Source organism: Echiichthys vipera (assembly GCF_963691815.1).
Source record: "Echiichthys vipera genome assembly, chromosome: 3".
NCBI lineage: Eukaryota > Metazoa > Chordata > Actinopteri > Perciformes > Trachinidae > Echiichthys > Echiichthys vipera.
The window spans coordinates 19,591,007-19,604,732 of record NC_139828.1 but is presented as its reverse complement, the minus strand read 5'-3'; the positions used below and the strand labels follow the sequence as shown (position 1 = coordinate 19,604,732).

At 40.7% G+C, this 13,726-nt stretch overlaps 1 protein-coding gene across 1 annotated transcript; it reads left to right on the top strand.

The window, feature by feature from the left end:
- The first annotated feature begins 6,471 nt into the window (after positions 1-6,471).
- Positions 6,472-11,849, top strand: gamt (guanidinoacetate N-methyltransferase). The gene is made up of 6 exons (XM_083940289.1): positions 6,472-6,731; positions 8,703-8,848; positions 8,970-9,033; positions 9,547-9,614; positions 9,855-9,965; positions 11,570-11,849. The coding sequence occupies exons 1-6, from the start codon at positions 6,554-6,556 to the stop codon at positions 11,708-11,710; spliced, it is 708 nt and encodes a 235-aa protein (XP_083796415.1). The 5' UTR covers positions 6,472-6,553; the 3' UTR covers positions 11,711-11,849.
- Positions 11,850-13,726: the final 1,877 nt, after the last annotated feature.

Genomic DNA, 13,726 nt, shown 5'->3' with positions numbered 1-13,726 from the left:
TCCTCCAGAGCTGCCATCTTCCAGAACTGCAACCTACCTACAGGTAGTACAAGGTGTTCAGTGCTCAGAGACATGGCCAAGGTAAGAACGGCTAAAACCCGACCACTGAACGAGACCCATAAGTTGAAAGGTCAAGACTGAAAGAAAGAAATATCTGGAAACAGATTTTTCAAAGGTTTTATGGACTGATGAGGTGAGAGCGGATCAGATGGACCGTATCAGTAACAGGCACTTCGACTCAAACGCCAGCAAGGTGGAGGTGGGGTACTGGTCTGGGCTGGTATTATTAAAGATGAGCTAGGTGGACCTTTTCGGGTTGAAGATGGACTCAAACTTAACTCCCAAAGCTACTGCCAGCTTTTAGAAGACATTTTCTTAAGCAGTGATACAGGAAAAAGTCTGCATCTTTCAAGAAGACCATGATTTTTATGCAGGACAATGCTCCATCGCATGCGTCGAAGTACCCCACTGCATGGCTAGCCAGTAAAGGCCTAAAATATGAAAGGGTAATGACATCGCCCCCTTCAACTAAACCCTATTGAGAACTTGTGGTCCCTTCTTAAAAAGATCAATTTACGGTGAAGGAAAACAGTTCACCTCTCTGAACAGTGTCTGGGAGGCTGCTGCTGCTGCTGCACAAAAAGTTGATCGTCACCATATAAAAAAAACTGATAGTCTCCATGAATGAAAGGCCTCTGACTGTTATTGAAAAGACATGGCTTTATTGGTCAGTGTTTGTTTGTTTTAAACGTCAGAAATGGTTGTTCGTAAATTTTGAGCTGTTTATTATTAAAATTCAATTAGTTGCAAAATAATTCTGCTAATAGTTGCCTTATAATTGTGCGCACACACATTCTCCTAAGAAAGCCAAAACCTCACTTTTACTTTCTTTAATATTCAGGTTTAAGGTATATTAACATTTTGGATTGGCTGAGAGCAGTGTAATTAATCCTCAAAAATATAACTTGCCTAATAACAGTGTGTGAGTGTGTGTGTGTGTGTGTGTGTGTGTGTGTGTGTGTGTGTGTGTGTGTGTGTGTGTGTGTGTGTGTGTGTGTGTGTGTGTGTGTGTGTGTGTGTGTGTGTGTGTGTGTGTGTGTGTGTGTGCCATGGGGGCGGGGCACTCTGGAAATAAACCAGAACACATTTAGAATGTTTATGTTTACAACTCTGAAATACAGCAGCTTTTGATACGTCTAATAAAGGCATTTCTAACATATCCGATTCATCCAGCTGCTCATATGATGTTTTGCAATAGGAGCAAATGAATGTACATGTGTGGATTAGATCCAGTGGAATGGTCACTTCAGCTGTCCATGCTCCGAGAGCAGAAAAAAAACAAGAGCTCTCACTCTGCTGCTACGTCAGTCTACTTTAAACAAGAAAATCAATGTCCAACACAGTAAATGAAGCTGGGACATTTGGTTTAAGTTGAAGTTAATAAACAAATGTGTATTGGAATAGTTTGTTATTTTAGATAATCGCTTTCTTGCCTAGAGATAGATGAGAAGATCAATACTAGCCATATATCTGTTAGCTTAGCATGAACACTGGAAACAGCTAGCCTGGCTCGGTCCAAAGCTAACAAAATCCAGCTACCACCACCCCTTAAAGCTCACTTATTATCATCACACCAAATAGCAAATGAGAGTTAAACTGGAACCTCTTCATTTATTTTTGATTTCCAAGGGGTGTTATTAGGATTGCAAAGGGGTGGAAACTTTCCAGAAACGTTCCATGGGAAGTTAAGCTGGGGAGTTTTGGAAATATTCTGAAATGTTCTGTTGTCCACGGGCTCAAATGTGTGGCTTCAATGGTCAACAAGGTTCTAGAAATCATCCGAGTATGTGATGGAGGAATGCACTTGTGCATGTTCACAAAGTTCAATACCCCTGCAGTAAGCAGTGTGCTATGTGCATGTGATTGAGGAGTAGCATCGATATTCTCAAATGTATTTGCAATAAATCAGGTTGTTTTAGTCAGCATTTTCCAACAACTATGTTTAAAATCTCTGTTAAGGGTCAACCTTCAATTTTGTATATTCCTGTTCATTCCCATAAATTCCTGTTAATTCACATGGAAAGTTTCCAACTTTGAAAATTCACAATCAGAGCAACAAAAAATGACGTAGCAGTGAGCAGGCTGTCCTCATTCACTGTTCGTACTTAATGCACTGTAATTTGTGTTTTTTCCACATATTTATTTTGTGTGTATTTTACCTATTAATTACTGTAGAAGGATATCAGGTGACGTAGCATAAACATAGACCACAGATAGATTTGAATCTATATCTGACAAACGATTTTTAAGAAAATCAATTCACCTGAATTCAAACCAACGCAGCTGCAATGACAAAATGATAATCATCTTTTTATAATATTCCCTACTGCGCTGTTGGAAACGAGGGCACATAATGGATTTATGGTTTTGATACTGATAAAGGTCTGCGGGGACTGAAATGTATGCAACATTGCTATTGACAGTGCTGTGCGAGATTATTATTTCGAATATGACTGAAATAATAATGAATAAAACAAAGAACATAAAATAATACTAGAATTTCACTCACCGGAAAAACTGGAGCACAGTTCTACAGTCTCTACAAACGGTCATTTAGTCCAATTAAACACACAGCAGCTATACTTTTAGTCCCATTTTTGCATGAAAAAATCTCCCAAAGGCACCAACACCTGTGTCCATTAAGTCAGTTTAGTATCTATGAAGCAACAGCACAAACATAGCTGAGAACTGAGGTGCACTGAGGGTTGGAGAGCAGACAGACAGCTAGTAGCTAACATTAGCCTCCTGAAATTAACTGCCATTCAAAGCAGCCACACCCTTAATTATGCAAACATCAAGCCTTAACACAATTAAAGCCAGTGAGTTATTACAAACAACAACAATTGGACTTTCACCCAAGGGACCGGAGTTCGTTTCCCAGTTGTGTTTGTATCACGGAAGTTCTAAGCCAAACCACAACCTTTTTGTTTTGATGCCTAACCGTCACCTTTTGTTTCCTAAATGTAACGGCCACGGGAAAACACGATAAAAAATATACGCAATCTGGAAGAACTTTGTTACGAGGTTAAATACAACAGCGACATGTCACACATGCACAGCCACCTCGTACACCATCATCCTGAGCTCCTCTCGAAGGACAAAACGTCTAACGTTAGCACACCTGCAAGTCAGTCTATACAACTTATTTTTTAAAGCAAAGCTTCGTTTAGTGTCCCCGAGGGCTGCAAGTATTACCAAGTGCATTTCCGTGTTGACCTTCGGTCATACAGTGTAGTGGAAAACGAAGGTCTTCGCGGAACGCTAACGACACTGTAACCGAGATACGAAATACAGAGCCGGAGACACTTCACTGATAACGCTATCCCTGAATCGTAAGCAGAGACGTGCGCAAAGGTGAAGTGTGCACTTCAATCTGCTGAATGAGTTGCACTTACCGGCGACGGCTAGACTTCAAAGGCCACCGAGTCCGATGTGACCATCACTGCTCACTTTATTGACAACTGGGAGCTGCAATCCTACGTCCTTCAGACTCGAGTGATGCACGAGAGTCATACTGGCACTCACATGGCACAAGTGTTACAGAATGTCAGTTCTGTGAATAAATACATAATTTCTGCCTTATTCCTAGTATTTTTTATTCCTCCTGGGGACCTAGCACACCCGGAGTTGTCTCTGCTCTAGCGATGCGGGTGCTGTCCTTGGAAGGCCCTGTCCCGGGTGGCTTTAGTGCTCTACACCTTGGTGTGGAGCCTCCTGTCTGCCTGGGCTGGGGGGGGGGGGGGGGGGGGGGTCCCTGTGGCGCCCCCTGCAGTCATGGACCATGATCTCTCTCGGTGTGCACATCCCCACGGCACTGTGTCAATCAGGAAGTCACACAGCGAAAATTCACTCTTCCTTTAATGACGTATATCGTGGGACTTTCAAAGGTAAAACGATTTTGTTGACATATCATTTCAGAGGAGCCGTTAAACACAATAATGTAATTTAATTCAACAAATATAATCTTGTAAGGGTCAAATCATTCTTTCAAAACAAGCTCTACCAAACGGTTGAGTTGTCATTTTAAGGTAAAGGTAGAGAAGCTAGCTAAAGAAAATTTTGTAAATGTTGTTAAAATGAGCCATTTACAATGAACGAAAGGGCTAGTGTTGTTAAAATGATCAATTTAATCTTATTCAATTACATATTTGATGAAAAATATTTTATCAAAATGATGTTTACCATTTCTGTTCATATCAAGAATACATTTGAGGAATTAATACCAATTCTGGTATTACTATTATTTAATTATTTGACTGTTTGCGTATTACCATATGACTAGCATTGTAAGAGTTTGTTTGTAATAGGGACGGGCGGTATGGCAAAAATATCACAATTGTTTTACAGTAAAATCACAATCTTATCACGTTTTTTTTTTTTTTACAGTGATTTAATCAGCCTGTGAATGTTCTCATTTGTCCAGGTCATCGTTATCTCCAAAGCAGTTTCAGTCAAAAGCAACTGGACTTGGTTATTTGTTACAAATGTTTACAAATCACCAAGTTCAGTTGCTTTTGACTGAAATCGCTTTGGGGATGGATTTAATTATTTTGCAAGTTACTGAACAGTGCAACCACAGTATTTCCTATGTAAAAATATAGCCCTAGAAGAGCAAATCTATAACAATTTGCAGCAAACCATCAGAAATGAGTGGCCAAAGGTAAAATAAGTGCTGTTGCACCTCTGACCAAAATCTTTGGTTCAGTTGCACAACAGGCTGAAAAACTGTTTGTGCTGATGCCCGACGTACTGCCCCGGTTAATATTGGTCAAGAAAATGCACTAAACGTGAATTGTTCTGAATGTTCTTTTATTATGAACAGACGTCTCAACCGTTTGGTAGAGGATGGTATCAGAAATACTAAACAGTCCAATTTTTAAAAAACTATTGACTGTTGTTATCATAATTGAATATAAAAAATGCTTTTTCTTGGTGCGTACCTTATCTTAAAGGATTAAAAGTCAGATCTGTTCAAACAACGGGGAACACGTCACTGCGGCGTTGGCTTGGGCCCGGAAATCATATTTGTGTAACGTCACATCTTAACAGCCTCGAGGACATTAAAGTTTTCTACCTTGCGATGAGCCCAGCGCAAAAAGCTTATAAAGTTAAGGACTTACACCATGGGTGTCAAACTGATCCAGTAAAAAAAAAAAAAAAATCAAAAACACACCTGGTCCTACAAATCAACTGTGTGAAGACAGTTCAGGTGATTGAGTAAGTCGAGTCAGGTGTGTTCTTGCTTGGTTGGAATGAAAACCTGCAGCCACACGGCCCTTTACTGGATCAGTTTGACACCCCTGATACACCATCCAAATCGAAAGGAATGGCACTTTCTTGGCCCAGCTGTGTACAAGAAGAGGATGAGCAGACTCTCCTTCCTGAGGAAAACGAGATCCTTCAACGTGTGCAGCGAGATGTTGGAGATCTTCCACCAGTCGGCTGTTGCCAGCTCCATTTTCTTTGCTGCTGTGTGTTGGGGCAGCAGCATCAGAGCCAGCGACACCAACAGACTTGATAAAATCATCAAGAAGGCTGGCTCTGTACTTGGTCTCAGGCTGGAGTCTTTTGAGTCCGTGGTGGAGAGGAGAGCGCTGAACAAACTCTTAGCCATCATAGACGATGATCAACACCCTCTCCATCACACAGTGGTCAAGGGACAGATACAGGAAATCTTTCCTGCCACATGCCATCACACAGGTGTCTCAAACTGATCCAGTAAAGGGCCGCTGTGGCTGCAGGTTTACATTCCAACCAAGCAAGAACACACCTGACACAACTTATTCAACCAACTGAATCGCCTCCACACAGTTGGATTTGTTGGATCCTTTACTAGATCAGTTAAACACGCCTGAAAACTGTTCAAAACAACACAAGAATCTGTCCACTGCACCTTAGATTATTATACGTTTACATTTGCACTACAATACGTCCGCTTATTTATACATTTTATTTTTTAGGTATCTTTTATATTGTATTTCTATATTACTGCTTTGATGTGTCTGTGTGTAATGCTGCTGTTAAACTGCAATTTCCCAATAAAAGTCAAATCAATAAAGTCTTTCTATTCTATTATATTTCTGACCACCATAAAGTGTGCTGGATTCACATAGAGCCAAAATGAGCCAGTTATTTACCGCGGAGTGATTCGTCTTCTCAACAGAGGATCTTGGACGCCTCTCTGGGAGTTTGTGTGAGTGTGTGTGTGTGTGTGTGTGTGTGTGAGTGTGTGTGTGTGTGTGTGTGTGTGTGTGTGTGTGTGTGTGTGTGTGTGTGTGTGTGTGTGTGTGTGTGTGTGTGTGTGTGTGTGTGTGTGTGTGAGTGTGTGTGTGCGAGCCTGAGCCTTGACCTGTAGTGAACCTCCCGCCGTGTCAGCACTTTTGAGCCCGATATAAGCCGCCGCCTCGCGCCTCTCCCCCTCTTCTGTGTGGGGACAGAGTCTGCCAAACCGTTCACCTAACAACCGACCACTGCCTCCGACATACTAAACAAAATGAGCACCGCCGCTCAGCCCATATTCAGCAAGGGAGAGAGCTGCAAGGCCTCCTGGCACGACGCTAACGCCGGCTACAATGAGACCGACACGCACCTGGAGATCATGGGCAAACCCGTGATGGAGCGCTGGGAGACCCCGTACATGCACTCGCTGTCGACCGTTGCAGCCTCAAAAGGTAAAAGTTGTAGTTTCACGAAGGCGACGCGCAGGGGTCTATTATCGGACACCGTACTCATTTGCTACGCTGAGTCCGATAATGGGCCGTTTGTAAGGGTGATTTGCACATATAAAACCTTAATGTAAACGGTTATGTGCCATGTTAATGTTGCTATATAATTAAGAGTCACAAAGTTTGACTATCCTTATGCATTTATGAGAAAAAATCCATCTGTTTTGTGCAGTAGGCTAGTGTTTCTTTTCCTTCTCCCCGCACAGTTTATCATTTGTCATTTCTTTGTAATTGTTGTGTTTATTTTTAGTTGTGCAAACAATGAAATAAAATAAATAAATGGCCAAGGAAATCCTCTCTCAGAGCCGTTGGATGGCTTCAGCTTCAGATTTTACGTTTCCTGTGTCCGATAATGGTCAGTTTGTAAGGGTGATTTGCACATATAAAACCTTAATGTAAAGAGTTATGTGCCATGTAAATGTTGCTTTTTGATTTCACAAGAATGCTGTCAGGTGAATATTAGAGTATGGCAAAGTGAGACTGTGAATATAACCTCAACGCGCAGAAACAAATTAGCATACTGTTGTTGGAGTACACAGTTTACACTAAAATATGATAAATTAAGATAAAAGTGTGATGGGCATCCAAATATAAATCAGATCTGAGTCACAGCGTTTGACTATCCTTATGCATTTATGAGAAAAAAATGAATGTGACTGTTTTGTGCAGTAGGCTAGTGTTTTGATTTGTGAGGTTTTGGTGTGGTAATGTATTTTGTAGCAGGGTATATTTTTTCCTTCATGTTTTGAGGACGCGTGAGCAGCATGGTGCTCAGTGCTGTGTGTGTGAGTACTACAGCAGCTGTTTCTTTACTCATGGGGACAGCCAAAGAAGTCTGCAGGGGGGAAACAGCTCATCTGCTCTGAGCTTTATGTGAAAATAGACTGATACACACACCCTCACAAACATGTGGGAAGGGACAAGCATGTGCACGGAAACTGTCTGTACAACACTGTACAAATGCACATTTCCCCTTGTGTGTTTTATATCATACGTGTATGAAACATGTAGTTTTATTGGGAATTTTGAACACTGAAAATGCATTTTCTTACCATGAAGTTGATGTTGCCCACTGCATTATTCCTGCAAGCATATCTCAAGATGCATTCTGGCCTGTCACAATATATTTGGATTATTTCTTAATTGCATGTCAAAAGTAATTGATTGATTCGACCAAACCAACATACAAACGCCACTTATGAAAAGACACATGCATTTAAAGCATTTAGGCCTACACATTTTAATGAGAACATTTTATGTATCCTATGTACAGGATGTAAAAAATATAATTATTTTTGTTTGTTTTGCGTGTCTCTGGATTTGTTGTGCCTTATCTGAACTCATTTGAGCTCCATGCAGTTTGCTCTCAATGAATTCAACTAAAATGGGAATACTTCACTGAGCTTCTGATTGAAGGTCCAGTAAATCATCATGACGCGTTCAAGCAAGGACAACTAGCCTTTACCCCTCATCTATTTATATGCGTCTCTGGAAGGAAATGAAACCCTTTGACCTTTCTGTCCACCACATGTTACAACCAACTGGCTTTCCCTCCGCACCCAACGGAGGGGCAAAACTTAAAAGACTTTGGGTTTTTTTTACAAGCATTTTGGTGTAGTTATGAAACACTGTAGACAAACAGGTATGTTGTATAGTGACATTGATTTTGTGCCCGAGATGTTGTATAGTTACATTGTGTGCACATTAGACCAGTGGCCAACAGAACGCCTTTTGATGGAAAATAAATATCACAGTGTTTCATGGACATTCAGTGGTTGTACCAATTTTTCACAAAGTTTACACAATAACACAGCACCCAAGCTATCCAAGGACATCGTCCCTCAGAGCCGCTAGATGGCTTCAGCTTCAGATTTTACCTTTCCTAACTGTATTGTTTTGTTATGTTCTGTCTGGTAGGCGGTCGGGTTCTGGAGATCGGTTTCGGCATGGCCATCGCCGCCACTAAGCTCGAGTCTTACCCCATTGAGGAGCACTGGATCATCGAGTGCAATGATGGTGTATTCGCCAGACTGGAGAACTGGGCCAAGTCTCAGCCACATAAGGTGACATGAGTAGACCCAACTGCCACTGCTATCCGCCTGTATTGGTGTATTATAGATTTTCACATCTCTTTACTGTTACTGTCCTTGAAGATGAGTGAAATTGGTGTTTATGTGGCTGCAGGTCGTTCCTCTGAAGGGCCTTTGGGAGAACGTAGTTCCCACCCTGCCAGATAACCACTTTGATGGTAAGAAATCAAACCAGACAGGAGGGAGCACTTTCATCACACGTGGAGATATGCAGCTCACAGTTTTGCTTGACGCCCAATCCTGAGTTGACTTTTCACTCCGTTTTGAAGAAAATCTTAGCCGACAGTCGGTGCAAATCAAAGACATCTACAAAGCCTTTTTTAAACACCACAACACTGTCAAACAGTTTCATCCCTTTATGCTTCATCAAAGTATGTTGAGTGGAGTGACAGTTACCACATCAGGGTGGGAAATAAAACCTTACTTTACGTTACACATCCTGATTTGGCCACTCAGTTTCAGTTATTGATTTCTGAAAGTCAGTGTGAGGATGCATAATCCATTTCAAGGTCCTCAAAATTTCACTGGTGTCTGAGATCTCACGTTTGATGAGCAGATGAACACACTGTGAGACTTTGTTCAAGTTTGCTACTTCATGAATAAAAATATTAACATGCAATAAAAAAGAATCACACAGAAAACGGAATGATGTACTTATCTCTCTCTTTCAGGTATCCTGTATGACACATACCCTCTGTCAGAGGAGACGTGGCACACTCACCAGTTTGACTTCATTAAGGTAAGTAGTTCAAATCCGTATAAATCACCCCAGAAAGTTACACAAAGTCCTGAAACGATTAAAATTTTGGAGGGCATCGCTGGATTCTTTGAATTGTTTGCACTAAAGGTGGATTAAAGAGACTGAGTAGTAGTACACAACATGTACCCAGAAACAGTATCAGTCATAATAACAGTAATAAACAGGTCATATCCAAACAGGGCTAAAGGACTGATTGATCTGATCTGTGTGTCCCTGCAGGGTCACGCTCACAGGATGCTGAAGTCCGGCGGTGTCCTCACCTACTGCAACCTGACCTCCTGGGGCGAGCTGCTTAAGACCAAATACGACAACATCGAGAAGATGTTCGAGGTTAGTCAACTTCATTAACTCCTCAAGGACAAGAAATTTAACTCATCTTAAAGGGATAGTTCAGATTTATTTTTTTTGAAGTGGAGTTGTATGAGGTTCTTATCCACTGTCAGTGTGTTAGCTGCAGTGGATGGCGGTCGGCACACCCCCACTTTGGAGAAGCAGGCAGTTGTTGTTTTTTAAGGTTTAGTTTGGATTCTCCAAATTTACACAATAAAAGAAACAAACTAACAGATCAAAGCACCATTAGACCAGCAACTCTCTTGATCTGCGAGGTATTGAAGAGGGCATAGGTGGATATATCAGCCTCAGATCCCAATATAAGAAGGACGGTCTGAAGGCAAGGTAAAATATTCTGAATATAGTGTACACTGAAACTGATATTGATCTTTGTTATTGTGGAGGGTAAATACGTTTTACTGCTGCCCCCGTCCACAGCAGTACATTGCATAATACACCGACCATGGATAAGTACCTCATATGACCCCACTTCAAAATTCCAAATTATTCCTTTAAACTGTAGAACGTCTGCTTTACTGCATTGTACTCGCCGTCTTAGTTACCATCCATACTTTGCCTACGCAACAGAAGTTTTGTGGAAGTAAAACCACCCCATAGTGGGCACTTTGAGGGAGATGAGAAGTGGTGTAGGATGCTCCCAGAACATTTTATGTGTACCGGGTCCATACGACATATTAATTGTATACAGTATGAACTTTATACTGCTCATTATAGTGTAGTGTTATTTGCCTTTAGCACAGAATAAATTAACATATTTTATAGCCTTTCAACAAGAAAATGATATAATACAGCACTGCTGGATGTCAATTAAACCGCGACTTTAGAAGGTCACTGCCATTTAAATGATTTAATACTTTTTTTAAATTTTTGAAAGAACTTTGTGAAGCTTTTTCTTCACCATCCTAGGTTTTCTTTGTGCAGTGCATTGTTGGAAAAAAGTTTCCATCAAGAGCAAGCACAAAAATCTGTTATTTTTTAGCATGCATACAGACTTTTTCCTGTTTCTATGAACGCAGTAGGCATTTAAAACCTGCTTGAAATGTGTTTGTAGTTTAGAACTGGGACTCAGTTATTGCCATCAACTTTATTTCAAACACTGTTCTTTGTCAGGATTATGATCAGGATTACAGTACATGTTTCAAATTATGTTTGTGATCTAATCGAATCTACTAACCCTTAAAAAGTTCGATATCAGTGGAGAGTTTTAGTGACATGTTGCAGTAAATGAAGTATTTTGTGATGTTTTTTAGCATAAGAAAGGTTCCAAGTTACTGAATACTGACAGTCATAGTACGTATCAGTGCTCGTAAGATCCGTACCTTCACCGTCAGCATGTTTGTGCCAGCAGTGATTGTCCTTCCTGCCCTGGTTATAACAGGACTGTTCAGACTATAATGTTTGATACTAGTCCCTGTAGCACAGCGTGTCACCTGCATGTTTCCACCAGGGTTGAGCCGAGTGCAACCTGAATTACATGCCGCGATAATTTCAAGGTTAACGATAAACACAATCAGATAGAAGGGCCTGATTAAAGTCTCCGAGCCGCCACACACTGACCAGCTCTGTCTGTCAATGATTTTCAGGAGACCCAGGTGCCTCATCTGCTCCAAGCCGGCTTCAAGAGGGAGAAAATTAGCACCACCACCATGGACATTGCACCTCCCACTGAATGCAAATACTATTCCTTCAATAAGATGATCACTCCCACCATCGTCAAGGAGTAAAGTCCAAAGACGCTGCTGCAACCTTTTTTTTTTTTTTTTTTACAGTAATGTGCCTTCTAACCTGACCGCCTCTGTTCATTTCACTGTCTGCCATATTTCAATAATATTATTTCAATAAAAGCAAGTCCATCCCATCTCAGATTACAGATGCTTGTATTTATTATACTTTTATTTTAGCATTAGTTTCTTTATCCATGTGGTTTGAATTTCAAACTTTCAGATTATTTAATGACTAGCCAGGGGTTCAAATGAAAACAGAATACAAGAAGACAACATCAGTGACACCTCAACCCACTAAATCTCAATGCTAGAGTAGGGAAATGGAAACTTAGACCAAGTACAAATGTACAAGAGTGCAAATGAGCGCTGTGGAAAAAAAATGCAAGGTTTGTTTTTTTGTTGTTAAGCATATAAATAGGACACGGGATGAAGGAGACACGGGTGCACTGAAGCTGTGTTCTGACAGTTTAGTATAGCATGAGTCCTACTAAGGACCTGCCTGTTATAAATGTCCAAGAGCTTGATCCGACTCATCCCTGCAATCTTACTGTACACTTTGAAACACCATCCAAGTCTGTTCTTGTTGGACATATTTTGATTTGCAAACCAAGCAAAATACAAAAAGGTTCAAACTGTTTCAATGAAACATCTGTAAAAAGAGTCACAAGACACATTAAAAGGAAAAATATATATATATTAGAGGTAGCAACATGGGATTCAAAACAGTTTGTTGTGAAGAACAATACTCAACTTGAGACCATCTTGAGATTGGATCACACTAGCCGCAAAATCGGGTCAGGGGCATAAAGTGGCGGGGCAATGCCCTTCCTTACTTCCTTACTTCCTGCCCCTCTGCTTCCGGCGCCCTCCGATCATACCTGTTTTGAGAGTTCAACCTCCAATTTGATCTCACATACACACCAGTCACATTTCTTGACTGTATCTTGCATGGTTGTAACATTATCGCAATAAAAAATCTGGTCGCAGACATTTAAACATCTGGCATAATACCCCAAAACCCCCTCTGTGTTAGTTCCTGCCACAGTAGGTGTCTCCAGGACACGTTTTGCCATGATGACACACAAGGTGAAAACACAAGGTGTATCTTTATGAGATAAGATCATAGACTAAGATACATCTTAATTGATCCCCAGCAGGAAAATTCAAAAACAGTACACCATACAGGTAAGTAGAGAAAGTCCATTGGTACTTATTTTCACAGCAGCTAATGTGTGAGACAACATTAAACTGAAACCACATGAAACCACCACAATCATCAGTTTTAGTGTCTTTCTTGCCACACATGTCCCAGTATTTGACCAAGCAGTAAATATATCACTGCATGCTCAGTTTTCCATTAACATCAGAAAGTCTTCAAACACTGCAAACTCATGTTATTTCCTGTGGGACAGACTCTGTCTGTGAAATGCCAAATTAATGCACAATTGCTCAGCAGCATGTTTGTCAGGAGCCGTGGTGAAGAAGAACTCAGATCCTTTGATCTGAAGTAAAAGTAGTTTTAGAAGTTTTATCAGCAAAATGTATGATGATGTAAGTATCAAAAGGAAAAGTACTCCTAATGCAGAATGGCTCATTCCAAAGTTATATTATTAAGGAAAAATAGATTATTCTGTTTTTATCACTAAAGTGAATATTGTACTTCCATTAATCCCTTAATGTATCTGACCAACAGACTAAAACCTCAAATATGTTCAGTTTAATACAAAATATGACAAAGAAAAGACGCAAATCTTCACCTTTGAGAAGCTGAAACTAGAGAATCTTTGCCTCCGTACTAGACTGTGGACTTATATAATACGGTGCTCCTGATTCAGGTCTGAGATCTGCCAGCTGCTGTGGTTTCCCACCTGACTCACCGCAGCCTGCTGTTGCATCATCAACCCATCTAATGATTAATGTGTCCTGGCCAGGTGGTGACTTATTCCCAGTGTTCAGATAACATACTCTGTTATCAGCGTCCATAAATGAAAACAACCTATGTGCTGTACGTTGTGT

Bases quoted from the DNA above. Each gene is read 5' to 3' on its own strand.
- gamt (XM_083940289.1), top strand. From the start codon at position 6,554: ATGAGCACCGCCGCTCAGCCCATATTCAGCAAGGGAGAGAGCTGCAAG. The intron at 6,732-8,702 runs GTAAAAGTTGTA...TCTGTCTGGTAG, and splicing joins GACCGTTGCAGCCTCAAAAG to GCGGTCGGGTTCTGGAGATC. The intron at 9,966-11,569 runs GTTAGTCAACTT...AATGATTTTCAG, and splicing joins ACATCGAGAAGATGTTCGAG to GAGACCCAGGTGCCTCATCT.